The sequence below is a fragment of the Spodoptera frugiperda genome, chromosome 4, assembly GCF_023101765.2.
Source record: "Spodoptera frugiperda isolate SF20-4 chromosome 4, AGI-APGP_CSIRO_Sfru_2.0, whole genome shotgun sequence".
Lineage (NCBI taxonomy): Eukaryota > Metazoa > Arthropoda > Insecta > Lepidoptera > Noctuidae > Spodoptera > Spodoptera frugiperda.
Window position 1 is genome coordinate 11,356,202 of NC_064215.1, and position 25,689 is coordinate 11,381,890.

At 34.6% G+C, this 25,689-nt stretch overlaps 1 protein-coding gene across 4 annotated transcripts in view; it reads left to right on the plus strand.

The window, feature by feature from the left end:
- LOC118272456 (adenylate cyclase type 2) overlaps nucleotides 1-25,689 on the plus strand; it is a 210,907-nt gene that overhangs the window by 60,694 nt on the left and 124,524 nt on the right. For all 4 annotated transcript variants that reach the window (XM_050693261.1, XM_050693259.1, XM_050693262.1 and 1 more), the window contains exons 2-3: nucleotides 2,981-3,126; nucleotides 20,655-20,861. In XM_050693261.1, the coding sequence (XP_050549218.1) occupies nucleotides 2,981-3,126; nucleotides 20,655-20,861 (353 nt within the window). The remainder of the gene's footprint in view (nucleotides 1-2,980; nucleotides 3,127-20,654; nucleotides 20,862-25,689) is intronic.

A 25,689-nucleotide genomic window follows, 5' to 3' on the forward strand; every position in this document is an offset into this window, starting at 1 on the left:
ATGGTTTACTTCGTTTTTCTGTGAGACTATGGTATCACTTTGATCGAGTCTGCCTTTCATTATTGTTTACTGCTGGACATAGGCTTCTCTTAGAACAAGTCAATGAGCTCGATCTTCAGCTCTTCAACCACAATCAAACTTGCTATCATCTATTTGTCAACCACAAATTCCTCTTTCGCACTTAATTAAAACAAGTATGTCAGGAGTTTCTACCTACACAGGGTTACGTAATCAAAGGTAATATTGTTAACAGGTACATATAAACAGTACAAATTATGGCGGTTCGATATATTATGTGTATCGCTGGGTTCATTGTCAAATTAATAATTTTAATTAGCAACACACATACTCGTAGATTACTTACGCAATGTAATGTTTCCCGTGGCGATTGTGCTGTATCAGTAATTAATTAGAATTTTATATTAAAGCAACATTTGTTTTGTAATGATTTGTAATAGATGAAAACTTTTACCTACTCGAATAATTATATTTAGCAGATTCAGTACCAGTAGATAAAAAAACAATACAAGCGCCTCAAGACAAAACACTACGTATAATATCAGCGATGAACTGAAATGTGGTCCCTCACTATGGACCGTATAAAGAAGTTCAAGGTCGTTCAGCGCTATAGAAAGGGCTATGCTCGGAGTTATGGCTGATATGATGATGATGATGATGAGATATAAAAATATCTGAAAAGAGATAAAGAGTGTGTCTCAATTAACAGATCGGTCAGTCGTCAGGAAGAGGGTAAAATTCTAACGACTAAAGACCCGAACAAACAATTTAGTCAAGCTAAATAAGACCGTTTATTAAAAAGAAAATTGCATAAACCAGCTTTCGAATACGATACAATACACCTACCTGCCAGTCCTACTTACAAACATCGAACCACCATGGGAATAAAAAAGAAAAAAGTCTAAAGATCAAAGGAAACCGCTTCACAAATACTTTTCCTTAAAAGTTAACAAGAACTGATTAAGACAACTATTTAGTTTAGTTAGATATAAATTTAAAGTAATAGTTCTCAGTAAAAGAACAAAGCTGAACTCATCAGTAACTCGATAAAATGCCTGATTGATTGTCAGGAATGGTTTATTAGGGTTAGCTTTTGAAGTTAGTGTGGGAGAACTATGCTTTGGTACGAATGGACCGGCTCGACCGGAGTGATATCACGGCCTTACAGTATGTAATTCGACGTGAAAAAAAGAGTAAGTGATGAGTTTTTGGTGAGTAAATAAAATTAAAACTTTCTATTTTATCAGGTATTTAGAAATTATGTCCAGTGTATGGCACTAGGTTCTTCTTTTATTACAACGCCACGAGTTTGAAAAGCAGCATTTTTTACTTATTTATTTAATCAATCATGCTAGTAGGTAATCAATTGCAATAATTTATGGGGTGCTCTAAAAATATCAAAACGAATATTACAATTTATGTGGTGCATAATTCTGAAAAGTAGGTGCACTTAAAACTGCTGCTGTACCTATGTGTAAGAAAAGCACTCATTCATAATAACGTTGTTATTTCTTAAAATACTACGTTTTAAAATAGCATGAAAAGCATTTTATACCACGAACTCGAATTTCGAATTCATACCTATGTGTTATTTTTGTCAGAAACTGCGTGTATTTTTGGTACTGCTCTCTTTGGGATTTTTGGAAAACGAAGTTTCCGTTATTGAGTTTTTTTTATGATATAATCCGGTAAACGAACAGACGGATCATCTAATGGTAATCAATCGTCGCCGCCCATGGGCATCCGAAACACCAAAAGCGTTAAAGGTGCGTTATCGGCATTTTGGGGGTTAGGCATTTAAGAGTTGTTGGGGAATCGGGGATTGGGAAGATTGGGAAGGGGGGTAATTGAGCTCCCGGTAACCTCACTCACACAACGAAACAACGCAATCATTGTTTCATGTCGCATCGGTTTTCTGAGAGGTATTTCCAAACTTGTTAACTTTATTTTTAAACGATAATGATGAATTAACTAATAATGAGTAAGTAATATAGCACTCAGAACAGCACATTATTTTGTTTTACAAAAAAAAAAAAAATCCAAAGAAATCTGACACTTACTATATTCTTCTTGGCTTCAGCCTACATTGTAAATAGAAAACTAGCATGTCACCTGATGTGCAACAAACTGAATGGTTGCCAACCCAAACATCAGGGTGCCGATCAAATGCCAAGCACAGACTTTTGTATGCCAGTCACTGGCAACTCACTGGCAGCGACAACAAAGCGCTTTGTTGTGTGGGTACTCTACACTGATACGGTTCAACTGCTTTTTTAATACTTCTATGATTAAAACGAGGAGGAGTTGAATAGTTATGGAACCAATATTGTGTAAAAATATTGATGGATGCCTATATACATTTTTGTATGAGCCATAGTTAGTTGGAAAATGAAAAATATTTGCATAATATAAAAAATATTCACATAGGTACAATTATGCGTTGGTATTTTAGGATGCAATAGCTCGTTATTGTTTGTTTGTACTATTTTGTTAATTTAGTGGTACATAGATAACGTGACTGTAAAGTGAATTTAGCTTAAGTGCTCATTATGGTACTTCTAAACGTGTGTTACCTTTAATTTTTTTAAATCGTTACCCCACTCTAGGATTTTCTTCTTTGTCGTAGGTGCGTTTACAAACATACAAGTTCACATACACATGACACCCAGCCCTGAAACAACAATTTGTGGATCACACAAAGAGTTGCTCCGTGCGGCAGACACGCTGTTCGGCAGCCGGCTGCCCAGCCACCGCACTAACTGTGCAGTCAAATACTTTTTAAAATAACAAATAATTTATAATATTTATTAATATTGTGGCGGCTTGTCGTTCTACGTGGAGGACCAAGGGGGAGGCCTTTGTTCAGCAGTGGACGTCTCTCGGCTGATGATGATGATGATTAATATTGTGTGTTTAAAAATTGAGATGAAATATTCTAAGAGCCTTTATCTTTTGTCCACAGAGGAGGAAGGTACAGAGCTAGAGCTGGAGGCGCTGTACAGAAGATACTGCGTGCGACTGAAACACGCGCTGTTCGTGTCGGCTCTCTGTGTCACACTGTTCTGTTGTGTGTTCCTATTGTGCGCAGTCTTCATTCTGCATTCACATGTAAGTTATACACAGCGAGTAACAAAATACCCATATACATCAAGAAGTACTGAAGAATACAGGTTGAATAGAATCTCTAAACAAAGTTTCAGCTCAAAATACGTTTTAAAAAAAAAATGGTACCAAATACTTGGTGTCGCATGATTCTTGATTTTAAATCATACAAACGTATCACAACACTACGGGGGTCACCCGCTAAAATTACGAAACATTTCTTATGTAAATCTGATCGTCTAGTACCAGTATCCACCTAATTTTGATGGTCAAAATTAAGATGTCGAAAAATTCATAACTTCGTTCCATGAAAACATGAGTTTAAAAAACCCTTCCCGTATCGTTTGTTATGTTATCTAGAAACCGTGCACTTGATATGTATAGCCCCTTTTTGTTACACCGTGTATATGTTTATATTTTTTTCCATGTCGTATCGTCACGCCTTTTTATCCCCGAACGGGCCTTTCCTTCGGGGATTAAGAAGATAAAGGTGCAACTTACGGCACGTAATGCCACTGTATATGTATAGTACACCCACTTTTCACCATTTCTTTTATACGTTCCATATAATAGAGGGTGAGCCTATTGCCATAATTATACTGAGCACAATAATAATTTCGTACTCCGTGTTACCACTTAGAAATTTTCTATAATAACAGATTTTTCTATTTATGGTTTTGTAAACGTTGCTCTATACTAGAATTATACAATAACATGTAAATTACAAGTTCTTAATTAATTTTTACCTACGTGTGGTTTTCAAACGTCCCATAAGAAAATTTTCTCCTGCGTCGTGGATGCGTTCACAAACTAGCAATTTCGCAAATCAAAACCACATTTTTTGGATCACAGAAATCGAGTCCACCATTCATTGTGAAGGGCGCACATGTATCGTGTCATACAGCCCAAATTTTACATTACCTTTTAATAAAAACACACGTAATATTTTCCAACTACAATGATATAAAAACATAGCAAAGCAAAAGTACACTCAATTCCCTCGACGTAACATAAATCTGTGCGCTTTCTTTATCTCTACTCATTTAAATAATCGCGCTATTATCATGGCGCACGTAGAAAAACTTCTACTCGCTTAAGATATAAAATCATAGAGTTGTATTCCCAGTAGGAATAACAAAAAGTGTATTTTACTAAGATAGTCACATTATACATAATAATCATTTCGACAGTTTTGTTGTACGATTCGGGAGCAGAGAAGGGAACGACAGAGGTGTACTAAGTGTGAAATTAGGCGCGTTTAACACATGCTGACAGTATGCGAACCCGCTAGGTGGTTCTGTACTTATAATACTGTCAGCATTTTCCCGGAGCAGCAGCTTTACCGGGACTCGGTCTCGAAGAGCAGGAATAGTAACGAGGTGGTTTTTAGTCAGTAAGAGTCTGACAGTCCTTCTCGACTCGCCTAGGGTGGAAGAAGTCATTGGATGATTTTCCCTTCTCAACAAAAGGGTACCAGTCTGTTACAATTGCACTCTATACAATGTGATAGGCGTGGGACTTCTAACCTGTTAAGGCTGATTACTACGTCTAATTTTATCGACAAAAATAATAATATGAGGGGTTGAACCCCTAATTGAAAATATTGAAAAATAGTGATTTTTTCGGTAAAAATAATTCACAGATGATTTTTTTTCTCACCAAAACATTATCAAACATATGAAAAAAGTAATGAATTAGTTAGCCAAGGTTATTAGGTACCGTTTGTCGTTTTTTTTTGTTTCTACGACGCATACAACCTTTGATATCAAAAAAAGTAAAAAAATATTAAAGTAGCCATAACTTTTAGGGGGAGGGGATTCGACCACTTCGACCCCCGACTTTTGTCGATAAAATTAGGTGTAGAACTCAGCCTTAACGGGTTAGAAGTCTCGCCCCTATCACATTGTATAATATGTGTGTTGGTAAAAAAATCACAAATATAATACCTAAATTTAACTCATATTTTGACTATTATAATATTATGTAAAACGAATGCTTTTCTGCTTTATTACTTTGGCACTTTACTGGTCTCTAAATTAGCTGGAACAAATTTTATTGGATTGAAAAAAAATCTACGTTGTTTACATTTTCTTATAACAAATGTGCTACGACAATTCATCTCTGTGTTTGTTCTTTGAAGTCGTTGCATACTTTAGTGTCAGGAATTAATGGCAACGGGAATATGCCGTCATAGTTTTGAATGGAAGAGTGTGATAATATTCTGAGAGTTTGTTGAGACAGACTCTCAGGTAGATTTGTAAATCTTATAATGCAAAATTCCTGTTGCATAATTTAAAATACAACTTGTATGTGTTGCTGAAACTCAGGCTCTCGGAAAATCTGATACAATAATTTACCAAGTTTTTTAGTAGTATGAAAATCTTGTTTGCTCCAGTAGGAAACATACGGATAATTGAATGTTTGCAGATACCTTAGGTTATACTATCAAGCCCAAATCCTCATAAATCACGATCCTGTTGTTAAAAAAGGCAAACAAATTATTGGAAAATCTAATATAACTAAAACTGTTTTCAAGTTAAATTAAAAAATATTCATTCACTTCGTTTCAAATAGCTTTGTTTACAGAAAATATTTAGATGGAATGAATGGGAAGCTCAAACAGAATAGTGAATGAAAGAACGGAGAATGAAATAATAGAGCTCGGGCACTTCTGTGGTTTAATCTGTCGTCCGTTTGAATATAAAATGGACGAATTCCATAAAGGTTTTCAATTTGAAGTTTGGCTATGAAAGATTCCAAGTGTGGATTACTTCCTGGATGAAATTGATGAAAGATCGTGATTTTAAGGCCATACAGATTTTTGGTGACATGTTTTTGGCTGTAGATAACATTTTATTGTTATTTCTATATTAAAATCTTATGAAAAAGAGAAGTTAGAATTACCCTATGTGAGATAAGAAAGTTAGGAACAAATCTACTACCTCACTCGCATAACGAAACGCAACGTAAGCGGTGTTTCAGGTAAGTTTTCGGTGATGCCATGGTATCACTCCGGTCGAGTCAGCCCATTCGTGTCCAAGCATGGCTCTTAAACTTATACCTATACAGAAAAACAACATGCTCCATAATCCATAAACCATGTTACTGTGTCACACATGACAATCATCAGCCCCTACCCCCAGTCATCAGGCTCCCAAAACCTGATTATCTTAGTACCAGCACTCCATCAGTATGTACCTACCCTAATGTATGCACGGAATTGCATTAGCTTGCCACTCCACTGCTAACTCGATTGAGGGTCAAGAGATTAGACCTTAGCGTTCAGCAATTAAGCCTATATTCCTATGTATGTGGTTTAGCTTGGGTTATGTATAAGGTTAATTAATAGGTGCTCTGGTATAGTAGTGTAGTTTAGTGGTACAGTGATTGTAAGAGATGGTGGTGTGTTTGGTTCGATTTCAGGGTAGGTTGATATTTTAATATCAGTAGATACTAGTTTTGGTTATTCCCTTTTGAAACATACATACATACATAACCTCAAGTCTGTCTCCCATGGGGGTAGACAGACACTATGGAATGTCAACAGACACTAGTCTTTAAATGCATGCCCGTCGCCAGCTCGAAAAGTTAACTAATAACGAATTATTAATTATTTTGCGTACAAATCAAATACAGAAATATACTTTAATTTAATCGGTCTAATAAACAATACTACAAATAAAAAAAACACGTCTTGTTAGCTTATATTGTCGTCACAATTATTTTGTAAGTCCTTACAATCAACAATACTTACATTGCAGTAATCCAATTAAATAAACTACAAAGACTAATCAACGAAATTACAACTTTGTTTCAAGTGTACTTAAGTTCAATTTTCCAGTTTCTAGTTTTACAAGTAGGTAACTCGTAAATACCTAACGTTACAGACTTGGAACCATTTAGTAGAGTGCTCTAAAACTTGTCAGTAGCCAACTTATGACAGATTAGCGTCACATTTATGTGAAAACCTCCCTTTAATGGAGATTATTTTGGACACATTTATTTGTAAAATTCTTTTTTTTTAGATACATTTTTTGTTTTGGATTTGTGTTTTTTTTTTATACGGAAGCCAGTAACAATATAGGGAAACGTCAAAAATAGAATGAGTGGTCTGTCTGTCTGTCTGTAGCTGTTGTTCGTTTCAAAGCGTAAAAAGAACAACCGAACTTGTTATATTGAATTCCATTTTTATCTCGTAGTAGAAAATGTATTTGCGATTTCATATTTGTGGTCTATCTACATTTTAGAAAGCCAAAAAGTTTTGTAAACACTACGACTTAGGTTATTTTTGAGTTCATTAACATGTTTTGTGTAAATTAAAACAATAAATTGTGCTCTTTACGCCATTTATAACCAAAGTTTAGTATAATATATTGTGTATAATAATTAATTATAAATGAATGAATGAATAAATGAAATTTTAAAAACATATCATACTTTTTGTCAATTTTCTCATAAGTACGTAATTATCTGTGAAGTTTTCCAGGATAACTAATTTCATGTTATGATAAAAACATTACGACATTGCTTCGAGCAACTATTTACCAATCCTCGTACAAAATGGGAACGTTCTCTAGACTGCATAAATGGATAAATGTTCACTCAGCCTAACAGCACCCATTAAAAAGGAAACATCAATCTTAATAAAACACAATCAAAACTCTTCCCTATGCCCCAAGGCTTAAGATTTATTTTTATCTCAAGATCGAGATCATATTTTAATTGAAGTAACTAAATACTGTCAAGGTAAAATATCTAAAAGTTTATTTTGAGCTATTAATTTAGGATTTTCATTCTTATTCTTGCTTTGTTAGGGTACATTTTCCTGGAACTGTCGAAATTTTTCCTTTTTGTGGGAGTGGTTGTCAAATTTTATGAAAGTTTTTGTACTTTGATCGTTTAATGGAGATATGAAGGATTTGATACTAATTTTAGTTGAAGACTTAGAGTTAGTTTAGTTTGAAGGGATTTTGGTTAAACATTCTTACCTAATCTGTATCCTTAGTACAAGTTTGCTTTACGTTTAAATTAGTCAAAACGAGAACGCGTTCAGCACTTTGATTGGTTGATTGACGCATTGATTGACGCGGCCAATCAGAGCGAATAGTTAAATTTTGAATTTGTACGTCTTTAAGTGCAAAACATGGAATGGACATGAAATCGAAAATATGTAATGGATCTAAACAATAACATCTTGCATGCTTTCTGTATTATTAAAAAAATATATATATGTTATATTTTTTCATTAATATTTTTTATACAGAAGCTGTTGGTAAACCTTTATTAATAAATAAATAAATAAATAAAAATAAAATTATCTAACTGACAGACTAGATTTATAATTTTTATACCATTCCCTATAGTATTTATAAATTAATAGTTTTGTTTAACTACTGTCCCATTATAGTAGAACCTCCTTAAAACATAATGAACGTTAATGACCAACAGAACAGAATCCTGACTTCCACTTTGTGGCGAGTTAGCTCTCTTGTCGTCTACAGTATACACTATAATCTCAGCACTAGATTAGATTGTAAACTTGGATTGTAGTTCCAGTCGTAATATTACGACAATAACCCAGAATAATGGAGTAGTTGGTGAGCTTCTCTTGCCTTCTAAGCTATCTAGGCTTCTTCAGTGTGTAATTTTGGTAAATAATTTGGCTAGTCACATTGCAATAGAAATAAGACGTAGCGCCCTATAAGTCCCTCGTATGCAATTTACAGCAATTATTTTATGAGTCCTATACATAATTATAATAGAGGTGATCCCGTTGCCATGTGTACTAACATGATATCTAGAGAATGTTCGAAAATCTTTAAAATATCCCTTATAATAATCCTGCTATATTGAATGCGAAAGTTTGTATGTTTGTTGAATTGTTATTCCTCTGCGTCAAAACGGCAGAAGAGATTATGGTCTGGAATTATACACTTTTTATTTCAAGGGAACGCGGGCGAAGCCGCTGGCAGAAGCTAGCATATAATATAGGGTTATCTACATGTAAATATAGCAAACAAAAAAACAAGGTTTAACAACCTCATAACACCCTGGAGGCCTAGTAATTTACAACACTGAAACAAAACGTCCAGAAATGAAACAACATGGCTGAAAATAAATTATTTTTGAAATGTAACGTATGGGGTCAATTTATAAAAGTCAAGGGGTGTATTGTGTTGGACCCTGACGTTCACAATAATGTCGGGAATCTTTTATATTGGGGGTACGCAAACTGGGCTTGGGATATACATAACTTTAAAGAAAAGAGCGTATTCCTTTTTAAAAAGCCGGCTACTCTTCTGTGACTTCTCGGATGTTGCAGGTGTCCATGGGTGGCGCTGATCGCTTACCATTAGGTGACACGTATGATCGTTTGCCCATTATGAGAGTGCCCTTATTATGAGAGTTCCCCCCTCTTGAGACGAGATTTGCTATAATATATGCTTTCCAGGTGGCTTTATGGTCGCAATTTTGTCATATTTAGATCAGCCTCTATGGTCGAACTGAGCTCCATCTGTCGTTAAAAGACATACCCGGGTCACAATACTACAGGTATAGTCGGGTATTTTTATCCAACAAACAAGTATTGGAGTCCCTTGCGGGTTAGTCAATAAGTAATCGAGTGGCTCAGGATTCTATTAGTACTGATTCCTGATAATAATATTATGTGGTATTTTTTGTGTGATGTAATATACAGCTCTCTTTCTGTCGTGTCTCTGGAGATTGTTTTGTTAGGATCTGGGGGCACGGTAGTGCAAGGGCATATTTTTCTTTGTGTATATTTAAACCTTATGTTCTTTGGTACCAGATAAACAAAAAGTTTTCGAAAATAACACTAGGATTTTCTCCTGTGTCTACGAACAATACAAGTTCTGAATACACTGAAATTTGGTATGTAAGCAGTATGAGTACCCGAAACAACAATTTTGGAACACACAAAGTTTGTTCGAGCTCCGTGACGCTAATCGAATGCCTAGCCCAGGGTAAAAATCTGAAATAGGGAAACTTAATTCCCTATTTCCTTTATCTGTTCTCAATTAGAACACAAACTTTTCATCAAATCAAAACATTATCACATAAAAGATATGAAAATTTTATAAGGATCAACCTATAGTTTTGATAAGAAAGTATCATAACGCCCGCCGCCTGTTCCCCGCGCAGTAGCTAAAAATAATTCAGCGAGCGCGGCACAAACGCGCGAGGGCATATTTTAAGAGTATAGAATATCGGTGATTTTTTACTATCACGGAAAAAACCATTTGCCTAATATTTAATTGTTAGTAGTTTAGAGGTAAAGGTCTTAGATCACTAGTGTTTTAATTTTCATTGATCAAACGTATTCAGGATTACGTTTGCAATTTTCAAGTAGTTTAGTAAATTAGTTAGGTAAGTGTTTTCTTTTGATAGTATTAGCAAAATTTTCTCACAAATTTAATTGAAATTCAAAACTTGAATAAGTCTGTATTTGCAATTGAGTATATTAGGTACAACAAAGTTGTTTATGTATACAGTGAGAATAATAATACGTAATTGTTTAATTTTCATTGTTAAAACTTAAGTAGTTTAGGATTACACTGTACTATAAAACAATTAAAATAAAACCGTAATCTTACATTTCATGTTAAATCGACGAGACCATATTCCCTGTGCAACTCAATTCTCTAAATCGATAAGCCCTAATTTCACACTCAAGTTATTCTTCATAGCTCGTACTGCGTAGTTCGTGCGGAGCAATTATAAAAGGCGTGCAAAAGACGTAAAACTATTCGTCATATTGAGCTTAAAAATCTATTCAATCTTCTACTCTTTCCGTGCAACTCGCCAGTTACGTCCAAGGTTTGCACGCCTCGAGATTATAGCGTAAAAACTCTGCTAACGAACTACGCAGTACACTATGGCTGTAGAATTTCCCCGTACTTGATGTGAAAACTTATCGATTTAGGTCTGGGCATGTAGGGTTAGAAACTTGGCTCTACAAGGGATCTGATTACTTTTTGACAATGCAGCTAATGGTCTCGTCTTGGCAACATTTAACCGGATGAGATACATGTTCTTTGGTGAAAGTTTTCGAAAATAACACTAGGATTTTCTCCTGTGTCTACGAACAATACCACATATACAAGAAACTTGATACCTAAAACAACAATTTGTGGATTAGGGAATCGAACCCAGCACCCACTAATTATCTGTGCTCTCTAGATCACAAAAGATATTAAATTTTTTTAGGTGATCCGTTTTGACGAAAGTACATAATATTACAAAGTCTAATTTAAGAGTATAGGATCTTTTTTTCACGGAAACTCGGGCGGTGACAGAAGCTAGTGTATAAAAATTTTATCGGATTATACATAAAACCATAAAATAATGACACTGTACCACAAAACAATTAAAATAAAACCGTAATCTTACATACTTATATCGCGAACAATAACTTTTAATACCCTTATACATACAACCTTTTTACCAATTTAATACTAATATTGCTTTCATAATATTTTCCATGCAATTCCCTTCTCTTTCAACAAAAAGAGCACTATGATTAATTAACAATTAGCCTGATGACTTATTCCTCTTGCAATGCACGATTGATTACAAACCGGTTCACTCCAGTCGTATAGAGCGGTATGTTCTTAATCTAAAATGTTTGAAGTATATTTTCTAAGAACGTTATTGGAATATTTAAGGTAATATATTAAAAAATATCGGCCTGACTTCGTTTGTTTCCAAATTACCTAATATTTGAATAACTTTGATTTTATAATTTATTTGTTTGTATTTTATTTGCACTTAAGATAATATTATATTGCTTTTTTATTTATTTGTAATACTTGTTATTGTGATTATCTAATATTCGCCGTGTCTTAATTATATTTATTTAACCTTAGGTTTCTCCATTAGGAAATGGTAAGTTATGGTATTTAAAAGACTAAAAGGCTTGAATTAAAGTAAATCAAATATTTTCAAGTAAAACTACTAATTAACCACTCCCTACTCTTTCAAGCATGACGCCATTAAACCAACAGAAATTAATTAAAATTACAAGTAACAACCCCAACAGCTTTACCCATAAAACTGAACCTGAACGTCTGAATACCATTAAACGTTATTATTATCCTTATGCTGTAAAAGATAAGGCATAAAATTGTGTGGCCGCAAGTTTATTGCTAATCAAGCTGTAGTGGCCATGTCTTCGTTTGATTAGACTACTAATTGCTAGGGATGGGATGTGCCTTCTAGGAACATTGTAGTTTGTAGGTTTTTTATGACATTTTTTTATATATTTTTTAGTTAAAAACATCTCGATTTCTCTGTCTCTGTATTTGTATAATCTAGTTTTATACTGCGCATAAAATCATCATAGAATTACTGAGAATTGAGTCTCAAGAATTGGAATCTAAATGTCGAATTACTACGAAGATGAACTCCACCTTTCACTTTTCGCGTAGACGCCTACGCTCGTAGCCGCGTAGCAGCGTAGTAGCAGAGTCGTCGTACTCGAAACTCTCGTAGCCAACTACAAACAGTGATGTGCGTAGCGATGTTGCTATGCGCGTATATTAGAAAGTATGTTTTTAAATTTTTTTATAGGTTTAGTTTTAATAAGTCATGTTTGGCAGTATCGTTATGAAGTTTACTGAAGACCAAAATTCAAAATAAGTAGTCTTAAAAGGGTAGGCAGTTTCCAACAAGCTAATCTAGAGGTCTATTATTCCCGTGCGTGCGGCGCGTCGCGTTCTGCGCGCGCCTCAAAGAGCCATCAGACCACCATAGATGGGGCCCAGTAGGGCTGATGCCTAATCCGGAGCTGCGGACTACCTAGCGGGTTTACCGGGGCTCCGGCTCGACGGGCAGGAGTAGGAACGGGGTGGTTTTTAGTCAGTAAGAGTCTGACACTCCCTCTCGCCTCGCCCAAGGCGGGAGAAGTCATTGGATGATTTTCCACCCTCAAAAAAAAAAGAGGTCTATTATTAGTGGCGGACATTGTAATTAAGGTCTTGGTGAGGATTAATATGTGGCTACAGAATACAATAATTATACAGAGGATATTAAAACAAACATAGAAATTCAAATATAATTAATATACTTATGAATTCATTAGACCGTTTTCCAACAAAAATTAACCCTCAAATTCTTATCCAAACCTAAAATATTCCACTTTTTGTAAAAGGGTAAAAATATGTTTGTTATTTTTAATATAACTCACACACGTAAACGTAGTCTTTGTTTATTTTTGTAATATTTGATCAGGATTTTGTAAATAAATACTTAAGCACATATAATCTACTGGGACTAATATTATAACGCGAGTAATTAAAATATTGTTTATCCTAATGTACGTACTTACTTTATAAATTATTTATTTATTTACTAGCTTCTGCCAGCAGCTTCACCCGCATTTCCATGGTATATATATCACCCAAGTCAGCTTATACCCCTGTCTATTATCAAATTTCATCAAAATCTTTTCTATAGTTTCAGCGTGATTGACGGACAAAAATTAAACATCCAAACAAACAAACTCTCAGATTTATTATACTTAATGAGATCTTCATTGTCTCACTACAGAGCAAAGGCTTCCCTACCCGCCATTTACTCTCTCTATGCAAAAATAAAGCTTTTAACTATATAATACAAAATCATTTTTGCAGTTAGCCAATATGAGTCAATGGTAAAAACAATATTTCCTTTCAAATAGAATAAACACATATTATACTAGTTCCATTATACAAAAATAAAAAACAAAAGTCAACAGAATACAAAACAAACAGACGAAACAAATCTACATTAAAACTTTCACAAAGATTAAAAAGAGTAATTTCAAAATTACATTTTTCTTTCCTCGTTACAAAAGTAATTAAGGTATTGTCATTTTTGTTTTACATCACATGGCTTGAGGTGCACCCGGCCCCAGTGGAATTATTCAAACATAATCCTTGCATGAACTCACGGCACATCGAGCTATACTAACCAGTATAAACTGATCGTCGAATGTGAGAAAAGATCATACAAAGTGAGGTCATGATAAACTGGAATGTATAGATTGATGTAACCGTGTGAACAACATACGACCTTGAAAGTGGAATTTAACAAGGACTTGTAATCGCAAAAATGAAAATACAACAAAGTATACAAATACAATGTAAATCATAAATGGCTGTTCATCTGAACCGTACGTTGCAACGTCAGGAATACCTCAGGGATCTCATTTGGGTCCGCCGATGTTCATTCTTTTCATTAATGACATCTACAAATGTTTCCAGAACTCGGATATATTTCTGTTTGCCGATGACCTAAAAGCTATAAAGTGCATAAGAAATCCAGCAGACTCGATACTGTTCCAAGGCGACCTGGACCGGCTGACGGAGTGGTGTGTCCACAATAAAATGTCCTTGAATGTGGAGAAATGCCATCACATCAAATTCACAAAAAAGAATAATGTTATGCAGTCAGCTTACGCATTGAATGGTGAACGGCTTGAGGAGGTCGAAACTATACGTGACCTGGGCGTTCAGTTGGATAAAAAGCTAGGTTTTGTTGAACATATCGATAGAATCATATTGAAATCATCGAAGATGCTGGGCTTTGTCACGAGGGAGTGTAAACAATTTAAAAAACCCAACTTAAAAAAGACTATGTACAACTCATTGGTCAGAAGCCATCTTGAGTATTGTAGTGTGGTTTGGTCGCCTAAGTATGAGGTCCACATCAAGCGTAAATGATAAATGATAAATGATATTTATTTCTGTAAATAGATTATAAAATAACACTTTTACACGTCAATATTTCAAATAGCTAGATGAGGCCGGCATTTCCTATCTGACTACTCTGAGAAGAAATGCCGAAACAAACTCAGAGGTCATAGTCTCTTTTAAAGTCCAGACAAAATCAATTAGAGATGTCGGAGAACCGTGCAAGTTTATTCTGTAGTGGTCTTTTGAGGAAAGAACCACAGCAGTTTGAGCGGACCTGTTCAGATGGCAGCACGCATGTGTCAGTTTACAATTAGCTCAGCTGACGGCTGTTGCTGAATGATCCGACGAACAATACTAACCAAAAGAACATTTGGGTAGGCCACACAAATGCTCACACTGTCAGAATATAATTAACTAAAAGTGAAATGACTAGGCAAACTCTCGCACGGTCCTCAAACTAACAATTTTAAAAACAATATGTAAAAAAAAAAAAAAAAATATCGAATGATATTAATGTATATCATGTCAAATTGTATAAAAATGTAACTTGTGTTACAAACATGTCAACATGACCTGTGTGGACATTATAGCGGCTCACTCCCAAGCCTGACTATCATCTAAGTAGTCTTTAATTTTATAAAAAGCTTTACTATACAGTTTTTCTTTAATAACATTTTTAAATTTATTCAGGCTCAAACTTTGAATATCGCTGGGAATTTTATTGTAAATATTGAACGGCTGCAGAAACGGTTCCTTTGGCATCTTACTTATACCAATAATATGGGTAATAAGCTTAAGTCGTACCGTGAGAGGCTGAATTATTTTAAAATGGACTCGTTGGAGAATCGCAGAAACATGCTGGACTTGATTTTTCTTAAGAAGCTAGTAACTGGTTCTCTAAACTGTCCTGATTTGCTCGGTAGGGTACTATTCCATGTGCCGCATAATCTGCCAAGAAGTACTAATAGGAGACTCTTCTGTTTACCAAGATCACATTCCAATTTGAGACGTCACTGTCCACTCTCTAGAATGTGTGCTGCGTATAATGAGCTGGATGTTGACATTGACCTCTTTATTTCATCGGTTCCAGCTTTAAAAAAGGTCATACTTACTGCTAACTATTAATAATTGAGTCCTAGTCAAAAATTTTATTATAATTTTAATTTTAATTTAAGTTTAATTTACATCATTATATTTTTGAATTTTATTATTTCAATTTTATTATAACATACTAGCTTTTGCCCGCGACTTCGTTCGCGTGGAATAGTGACTTCCGGCAAATTTTTGGTTTTAACCACATAGTTCCCGATCTCGCGGGATCTCTTCAAAAATGAGATGTGGAAGATATTCCAGGGAACTCTTCAAAAATCAACATAATGAGCTCTGCGTTTGATTTTAATAGATGTATACTCACTTAGGGCATTGAAAAAATAGTTTAAAAACGGACTTTAACTAAAGAAATATTATAATCTTTCCGAACTTAAGATGAAAACTAACTTAAAACTAAAGAAAGCTACGAATTACGAATTTATAACAATTAAAAAAGAAATTATATTAGAACCTATCCTTTATGCTATAATAACCAAGCTTAAACTAAATAATTTAAAAGAAACGACTTAAATCTAATCTAAATACAATTTTATTAAAAAAAAACTAACTATAGTAACTACTAATAATCGATATCAAACTAAACCTACGTTAAAAAGTTTAACCAGAAAACCAGGAAAACCCAACAAATAAACTTATTAATTGACAAATACAACAAAACCAATTTAGAATATACGAAACAGCAGGACCACTACAGACAAATAATCATACGACTGATAATACACATTTTCTACAATAGTACCGAAGCGCTCGGCCGATACCCAACCAAATAATTGTAACAAAACCATAGCGCAATCTATTTCGATCCCAACGCCATCTATCGAGGATAAAGACAACTTGGATTATTTATTTATACTCCGTTCGGGCACACCATTGCGCGATCAACGCCATCTATCTACGGAGTATAGGAACAGCCCGACATTGTTCAATTCCGTACTATAAGTACGAAATTGAACAATAGATGGCGCTGTATGTCCGGAATAAATTTATTTTTTATTTTATTTTTTTTTATTTTTATTTTATTTTTATTTTATTTTTATTTTTATTTTATTTTTATTTTATTTTTATTTTATTTTTATTTTATTTTTATTTTATTTTTATTTTATTTTTATTTTATTTTTATTTTATTTTTATTTTATTTTTATTTTATTTTTATTTTATTTTTATTTTATTTTTATTTTATTTTTATTTTATTTTTATTTTATTTTATTTTTATTTTATTTTTATTTTATTTTATTTTTATTTTATTTTTATTTTATTTTATTTTTATTTTTATTTTTATTTTTATTTTTATTTTTATTTTTATTTTTATTTTTATTTTTATTTTTATTTTTATTTTTATTTTTATTTTTATTTTTATTTTTATTTTATTTTATTTTATTTTTTGATTTTTGAAATAAAAATATATTTATGTCCTTTCTAAGGTTCTAAACTATATCTGTACCAAATTTCAACCAAATCCGTCAAATAGTTGCGACGTGATTCTTTAATTTGTCATAACTTTTTTATTTATGAACCGATTGACATGAAACAAACACTAAATGTAAATTTAAGCATCCCACAATATATTCGTGAAAACCGCATCCAACTCGGATCAGCCGTTTCTGAGATTAGCGCGCACAGACGAACAGACAAACAGACAAACAGACAAACAGACAAACAGACAAACAGACAAAAAAAAAGTTAATTACATTTTTGGGTTCGACATCGACATAACAATAACCCCTGCTGCTTAAGTAATTATAAATGTATTTTTTATGTAATTTATTGCAATAGTTTTTATATTATTTTTTATTAATTATGAATGCATCGTATTGTAATCAAATTTAATTTAATAATTTTAATTAATCATTTAATTTGGTTAGGTTATTATTTGCGCATAAGATAGTGCATGCTGTGCTTTTCTTTAAGTGATGAGGCGCTTAGACGTAAGTTATTAATGTATAATTATAATGTAATAGCGTACTTATTGTTGAAAAGCCTAAAATAAATAAATAAATAAATAAATCATTAACTGTGTTGTGAAGCGCAAATCTCGATGCGGACTGCCTGGACGATTACCGGGGTTCTGACTCGAAAAGCAGGGAAAGGAGTGGTGTAATTTTTAGGCAGTAAGAGTCTGGCACTCCCTCTCGCCTCACTCAAGGTGGCAAAAAAAAGCGCAAATCTCGAGAATAGCTGAACCGATTTTGCAAATTATTTTTTGTATTAGAATTAATAACAAAGATGCGCAGAAAAATTTCCACGATGATGTAACAAAGTTCCAAGCTCCGCTAGTTTTCTATAAAAAGCAAATGTTGTCTCAGCTATTTGACATAATTGGAAATTGATTGCCGTAGGTCAATTTTGCCATTAAATAGAAACACAAATTATACCAATTTTCTATTTCTGTTTTACTACGGTAAAAGTCAAAGTTGAAATCACGATAAACGTACTTTACCTGTCATCTATTCAGCAATTTTAAAATGTTCGTATATTAAATGTGATATTCAAGTGTAGAATTTTATTAAATAACTACCTACCTTATCATTATTGTCACTAACCAGTGCAGTTCAGCAATGGATGACAAGGAGAGATCAAACCTCTCCAATGACTACCTTCAGCTCTTTGATGTGAAGGTCGCCACAATATATGTATACTATTTACTTACAAAATACGCACCTGTGTCTCCTCTGATATTGCGTGGGTGGCACTGATCGCTTATCATCAGGTGACGCGTATCCTTGTTTGCCCTCGATTATTAAAAAAAAATCGAGCCTGGTAGATAATATCCACGACTGATCTAAAATCACCCCCGTTTTTGCAAGGTGGAAGCACAATGGGTTTTTGAAATCTATCAGAAAATAACATGGTTCTCAAAGTATATGCATATTATTTCCCATTACCAATAAATGTGTTTACTAAAATATTTACTAAATACCTGCCTTTAAATCCGTCTTCTGTAACCCGTGGTTTCCCGTTAATTATAAAATATTCTCGCTCTATTGTTGTTTGTAGCTCTGAATGCACTCGTTATATTTTCATTTTGGATGACGGAACTGGCCCGCCACGAATAATGGCTGCGATTATTAAAAACAAAGTTCTCTCAAGAACTCTGAAAAAAAATCATTTATTATGGAACCTTTATTAAAGGAGAATACATAAGGGGGTTGCAAATTGTGAGTAATATAAGTGGGTAGTCACTTGTTTCTGGTTACCATCTCCGGGAACTAACTTATTGAATTGAAATGATAGGGTGTTTTATTTTTTAATGCAGTGATTCTCAACTGATGGTCGGAGGACCACTAGTGGTCCGATGAAGTCATAAAATGGTCCACAAAATAAAGAAAATACACAAGACGACACCTCTATCCTTTAACTACCACACACGGTCAAGCTCAAATCAAAGTTATCGTAACAATAGTGGTCCCTAACTTAACAAGAATTATAAAAATGGCCCTTGATCAGGAAAAGGTTGGGAATCCCAGTTCTAATGTTACATTCATAGAGTTTTGTTTATTCGGTTGCGTCAGCTAGTCAATTTATCGAAGAAAGCTAGAAGGTATAACATCCGAACCTAGAATCCGAGTGAACCGAACAGGACCGCGCGGGAATCACTTCAATAAAAAACAAGTCAAAACAAAACATCACACGAAATAAAATTCTTAATATATAACACTAAGAAAAACATCACTAGTTGCTCCCTCATCACTTATAAAAATAATACTAAAATCCCGGTACGGTCACAACACTACTAACCGTAATTCCGGACTGTCCAATAAAGTCGCTAGGGTTGTTCACGTCTAGTTTTGAAGTGGTTACCGTGGATAGTTCCCGACATCTGTGGACCAGACTCAAACTGTTATTGGCTACATTAATACTGGACCCTTCAGGTACATTGGCTGATTATGGTAATTGTTTTCATTGGATTTTGGGCTTTATTTTAATATGTTAAAGTTGAAATTTGATTAAACAACAGTGGCTAATTTGGTAATCATTGGATTTTGGACTTTATTTCACAATTGTAAAGTTGAAATTCGATTTAACAATATTGACAACGGTGTAGGACGTAGGTAGATCTCTATACAAAGTGATGCTTGATGTTTGACTTTTGTTTTTAAAGAACTTTGCTTAAATACCTGTGTTATATTGTTCTGATTGATCCTCCTTTTCTATATGTATTGTACACGTAGTATCGCAGGAAAAGGTAATTGAGTGATTTCTTTTCTTTCGGAAAATATCTCAATATCACCCTTCATAAAAACCTTCTCCGGCCTTTATTGAATATTTGACAAAAAAGGTAACCAAATTGATTTTGTCGCTTTGGAGATCTGCACTTTGCAACACATTTGGTGGGAGATATGAAAATACAAAGGTGCTGTAGCTACTACTATTACTACGTTGTAAGAAAGGCCTTTTTATATGTAAAGGAGGTAAACAGAACGCTCCCGAACGCCGCAAACAGGTGATTTATTTTCCAAAAATTAAGGAATTCAGTGTTTAGCGTTTTTTGGGAGTGTTCCGTTTACACTATGTGTTATACAAAAACCTTTTAGGTTTTATAACATAGCACCATCATTTTATTTTTCAAAAGAAAAAAAAAGAATGCAAAAAAGGAATTCGACATTATATCTAACACCTTCCTCAACCAAAGAATCCCAAACCTTTTCTAATCTACTATTAATTACGCTTACAATACGACTTCATAGTTAGATTTTTTTAAATAAATACTAACATGTTTTTTGTTTGTTCCAGGAACTGTACATGCAAACCAAAGCGATCGCTTCACTATCGGTTATAACGTTCGTGCTATCGATAGTGTTGTGCCTCGCTTTGTTACCGGCGGCTCCAGAATGGGAGGCTCTGGCTCTAGCTGGCTCTCTACTGGTCACTGTGAGCCTCGGCGCTGGTACGCTGATGGCTACTCACCATGCGCCGTTGCCGCTCTTCGCGCTTATTTTGGTAAGTTTTCTTGCTTTTTATAATCTAGACTGGAAAAGTTAAATTATTAGCCGATTATATAAATCTATTTATTTAGTCGTGGTGGCCCGGAGGTTTATGATCTCTATACATGAGGGTGCGGGTTTGAAACCTACCAACAGCAAGTACCAATGTGACATTTTCCGAGTTATACGTACTTTCTAAGGTTATTTAAGACACCACTGACAAACGGCGAAGAAAAAAGAAAAACATCGTGAGGAAACGTTAGAAGAGGCTTTGGTTAGCAGGGTTAATGATGATTCGTTTAGTATTTTATGAGAGACGTGGTGTTATAACTCACAAGGGTGAAGTTATAATGACCGCACATTCACATGCACATGACACCCAGACCCGAAACAACAATTTGTGGATCACACCAAGAGTTGCTCCGTGCGGGAATCGAACCCGCTACCCGTTGCGCGGCAGCAAGTTACCCAGCCACCGCACCAACGGTGCAGTCAACACAACAAACTGTTCTTTTTTAAGTCAAAACACAATTTATCTTCTGAATATCAAGTATTTAAGATGTAGCTATTTTAAGCGAGAACTAATCACATATTTATCGCAAGTACCTCAATCGTAACATAAAAATTCTAAGCACCTCTAAAAGTACTTTTCAAATGGTCATGCCCTTTCAATAACATAAAAAATGTAAGCATTACTACACTGGACAGCAAATAAACCGAGCCACCCGCTGACTTGGAACTCTAATCCGATTTTCTCAAAAAGTATAAAACTTACAAATATCTAAGTTATACCTATAGAAAGAGCATTTATTAAGGATTAAAATGACTACAAATTTCATTTAAAGGACCATCAATTCACACTGTTATCAAGCAACAAACACAATACTAACAATTTTCTCTGTTTTGATTAGAGTTTGCGCTTAGCTTTATTTTCTTCTATACTGATATTTCTTCACATTTCTTTAGTTTTTATCCATCGTTTGCTTAGACGCGTGTATTTTTGCTACGTTGATTGGTAAATAATGGATACGACACCTCAGGAAGCAGCGCAAGCTGTAGCACTACTTCAAGCAGGCCTTGGGCAACGTGAAGTCGCTCGACGACTTCGAATCAGCAGATCTTCGGTGCAACGAGTTTACAGACGATACTTGGAGACTGGAGCATTCGATCGCCGTCCAGGAACGGGCAGACCTAGGGCTACATCAGCGGCAGATGATCGTTATATCCAACTTTCTGTTCTGCGAAATCGTCGCCTCAACGCAGTTCAAGTCCAACGAAGTCTGCGTGATGAACGCCAAGTCGTCATAAATTCAGATACCGTCAGAAGGAGACTTGCTGAACAGAACCTGATGCCAAAAAGAGCTGCAACAGGCCCCACATTAACAGTAGCTCACCGTAGAGCACGACTTGAATATGCTCGAGAACATAGGGATTGGACATTAGAGCAGTGGGGTTATGTACTCTTCACTGATGAGACCAGGGTGAGTCTACATGGCACTGATCGACGTCAGAGAGTATATCGTCGCCCTGGAGAACGTTACTCTCAGTGTTGTATCGAGGAAACTGTTGTTTACGGAGGAGGATCTCGACACCAGCAATTTATACTGCGCTAACTCAAAAAAGCGTACTTTACAGTAGAGGCGTTTAAAGGGAAAAACGTGATAACTTTTACATTAATTAAGATACTTTTTTGAAATTTGGTATGCTTAATATTTAATTTATTCATTGTAATATCTCATATTTATATTTCCTTAATTATTTATATTTTTTGATTTAGCGCAAGTTAGCCGTATATAAACGTAATTCATCAAAAAAATGTTACATCTTATACACGTCTAACTAATGTTAGCGTAGTGTAGTACGGGAGGTCGTAGTGCATGATCAATCATCTGATGCATATTTCAATATTTTTATAAAGAATATGTACTTACTTACAAAAAGAATAGTCAACGTACCATTAATAAACTAATTAATACGTTAACACATAAGTATTTGCTATGTAAAAGTCGCTAAGTAGTTCATTTTACAAACGAACAAGTATACATACGAACGCACTAAACTACGCTAAGTATGAGTTAGAGCAGTGTTGCACGGATTTTGACCAAAGTGATCCCCGCGCACACTCCGCTAATAATAGTTGGCGTAATATAAATCGAGTGATTTCAAAAAGTACCTTTACTTAGCGTTTTATAAGATTTGTAACTTTCTTATTTTGGCATATTTCCTCTCAATTTTTTTATGACGTATGTAAAGACACATTTTAAGCAACTTGGCATAAAAAAACGTTTTTACCAAATTTCGAGTTAGCGCAGTATAAATTGCTGGTGTCGATCTGTAATGGTCTGGGGCGGCATATCGTTAACCGCACATACAGCGTTAGTTTTCATCGAACCGACGGGCCGTACCCGTGGATTGACTTCTCATCGCTACATCACAGAAATCCTCGCAGACCATGGGGTACCTTACTCAGGTTATATCGGTCCAGATATGCAATTGATGCATGATAATGCACGGCCTCATGTTGCTCATGTGGTAACCCAATATCTACACGACATCGGCATTCGTACAATGGTGTGGCCAGCTCGTAGCCCGGACTTGAATCCGATAGAGCACTTATGGGATGAGCTGAAACGTCGGGTTCGAGCCCGGGTACCTGCTCCGACAAGGCTTCAAGAGCTGAAAATCGCGATTGAAGAGGAGTGGGATGCGATTCCACAAGATTTCATCGTCAGGCTTGTTAGATCGATGAATACGAGGATGCTAGCAGTTATTCGAGCAAGAGGAGGAAACACTCAATACTGAAGAAAAACGTTTTTTCCATTTTTTCTTTGTTTTCGGCTTAATTTTTTGTTTTTACTGGGTGATTGTCAATGGTGTTCACGGCTGTAAAATGACTCTTCTTGATAAATTGATCAATATACGCTTAATAAATCGATAAATCCCAATGTGTTTCCATTTATTTTAATCCTCATAAAACGTACTTTCTGTAGGTATACTTTTGATATTTGTAAGTTTTTTAGTTTTTGAGAAAATCGGATTAGAATTCCAATGTAGCGGGTGGCTCGGTTTATTTGCTGTCCAGTGTACTTACTGTAGAACATTAAAGTAACTAGAAAACTACTGCTAAAGTATTAAGGATTGTGTCTAACATTCTAAACGTCAGTTTACTGTCCACCCAGGTGTCATCCAAGTTTATATGAAACAACCTCTTAGAGCTTAGCAATGTTTTCTTAAATTTTTGATGACAAAACGAGCTGCTACTCCGAAATGGACTTTGCCGTCTTTTATTTAAGATTGGCTATTCTAATGGACATTGTTGTATTTCTGTAATTGATTTTATGTCAGACAATAAGGGATTAAGGGATGAGTAGGATTACTTATTTTGTTGATTGTTTTAGATTTTTATCAATATCTTGTTAATATTTCTGCTGTTTGGAATTTTTTTTTTTGAGGGTGGAATGTCATCTAATGTCTTCTTCCGCCTTGGACAAGAGGGAGTATCAGACTCTTACTGTTAAAAAAACTACCCCGTTCCTTCCTGCCTTTCGAGCCGGAACCCTGGTAACTTACAAGGCAGTCCGCAGCTCCGTGTTTGCAGCTATTGGGAATATATTTTTCCACTTTGTTCTTTCTGACAATTCTACACTTGAACCACAATATTTTTTTTAATGTATACTAATTACATATACCCTTGCTGTACCCGACGAATAAAGGATGTATTAAAATTACATATTCCCTTGCTATACCCGACAGGCCCACAATGATCTATACACTAGCTTAAGATATCATCTAAGACAAACATTGTGGTTTGCAATGAATAATTTAAATTTGAAAAATACTTATCATAATTCAGAAATATAATTCATGACCTCTAAACGAAGCAGGAAGTCAAAAGACAGTCCCAAAATAATAATAAGGAAATTTTGAAAAGCCTCTTAGCTATTCCCTTTCTCGGGAATATTTGGGTGTTAATGAATTCTGTCGAAATTTAATCAACTGGGCTTATCGCAGGGTGAAATACCTACGTCCGGTGTTGGCCGGACAGTCCCCTTGATTGATCATTTTCGAAAACACGTAAACCCCAAAATATGGATGAGTGTCTGTTGTACCTTTGCCGTTTTAAAGTTTAAAAATTTGTATACATTGTACTTGGAGTTTAAGAGTCTGGGTCACTACACTACACTACACTCGTAAGGTGGACAGGGGAAGATAAAAATCAATAGAGGAAGCCTATATGACGTCTTACTAACATAGTATACATATAAGTCAAATTGTTGCTAATAAACCCTATGAGTCATATTACTTAAAAATAAATAAATAAAATATAGTATGTTGACTTTTTCTGACTGATATGGTGATGATACTACGTAAAAAAGGCTAAGGTCTTTTGTACATACATAATCTCACGCCTGTCTCCCTTGGGAGTAGGCAGAGACAATATAATACATAATTGCTACGAATATTACCCACCTCTTGCTTCGTTAACAGTCCTGATGACTGTGTTTATAAACATGTAGGCTCATCGGTATTAACATTGAAATATGGAAAAGTCATGATAGCATTAAATATGAATATTTTTGATCGAAATTAGACCGAAACAAAAGAATATTAGCTAAGTTTAAAAATGTAAAAATAAATAATCTACTGTTCTACTTAATTAAAATCTGTAAAGTTTAGTTCGGTTAACAATTTTGAAGTGTCAACATAATTAAGAGTCGTAGTCCCTAATCTACTTAGCCAATCTTTTTGACCTTTTCAAATTTTATTTGGCAAACTTACAAAGAGCTCGCTTAAAAATAACTCTGTTTCACAGCTGTACAAAGACTAGTCTCCCCTCATTTTCC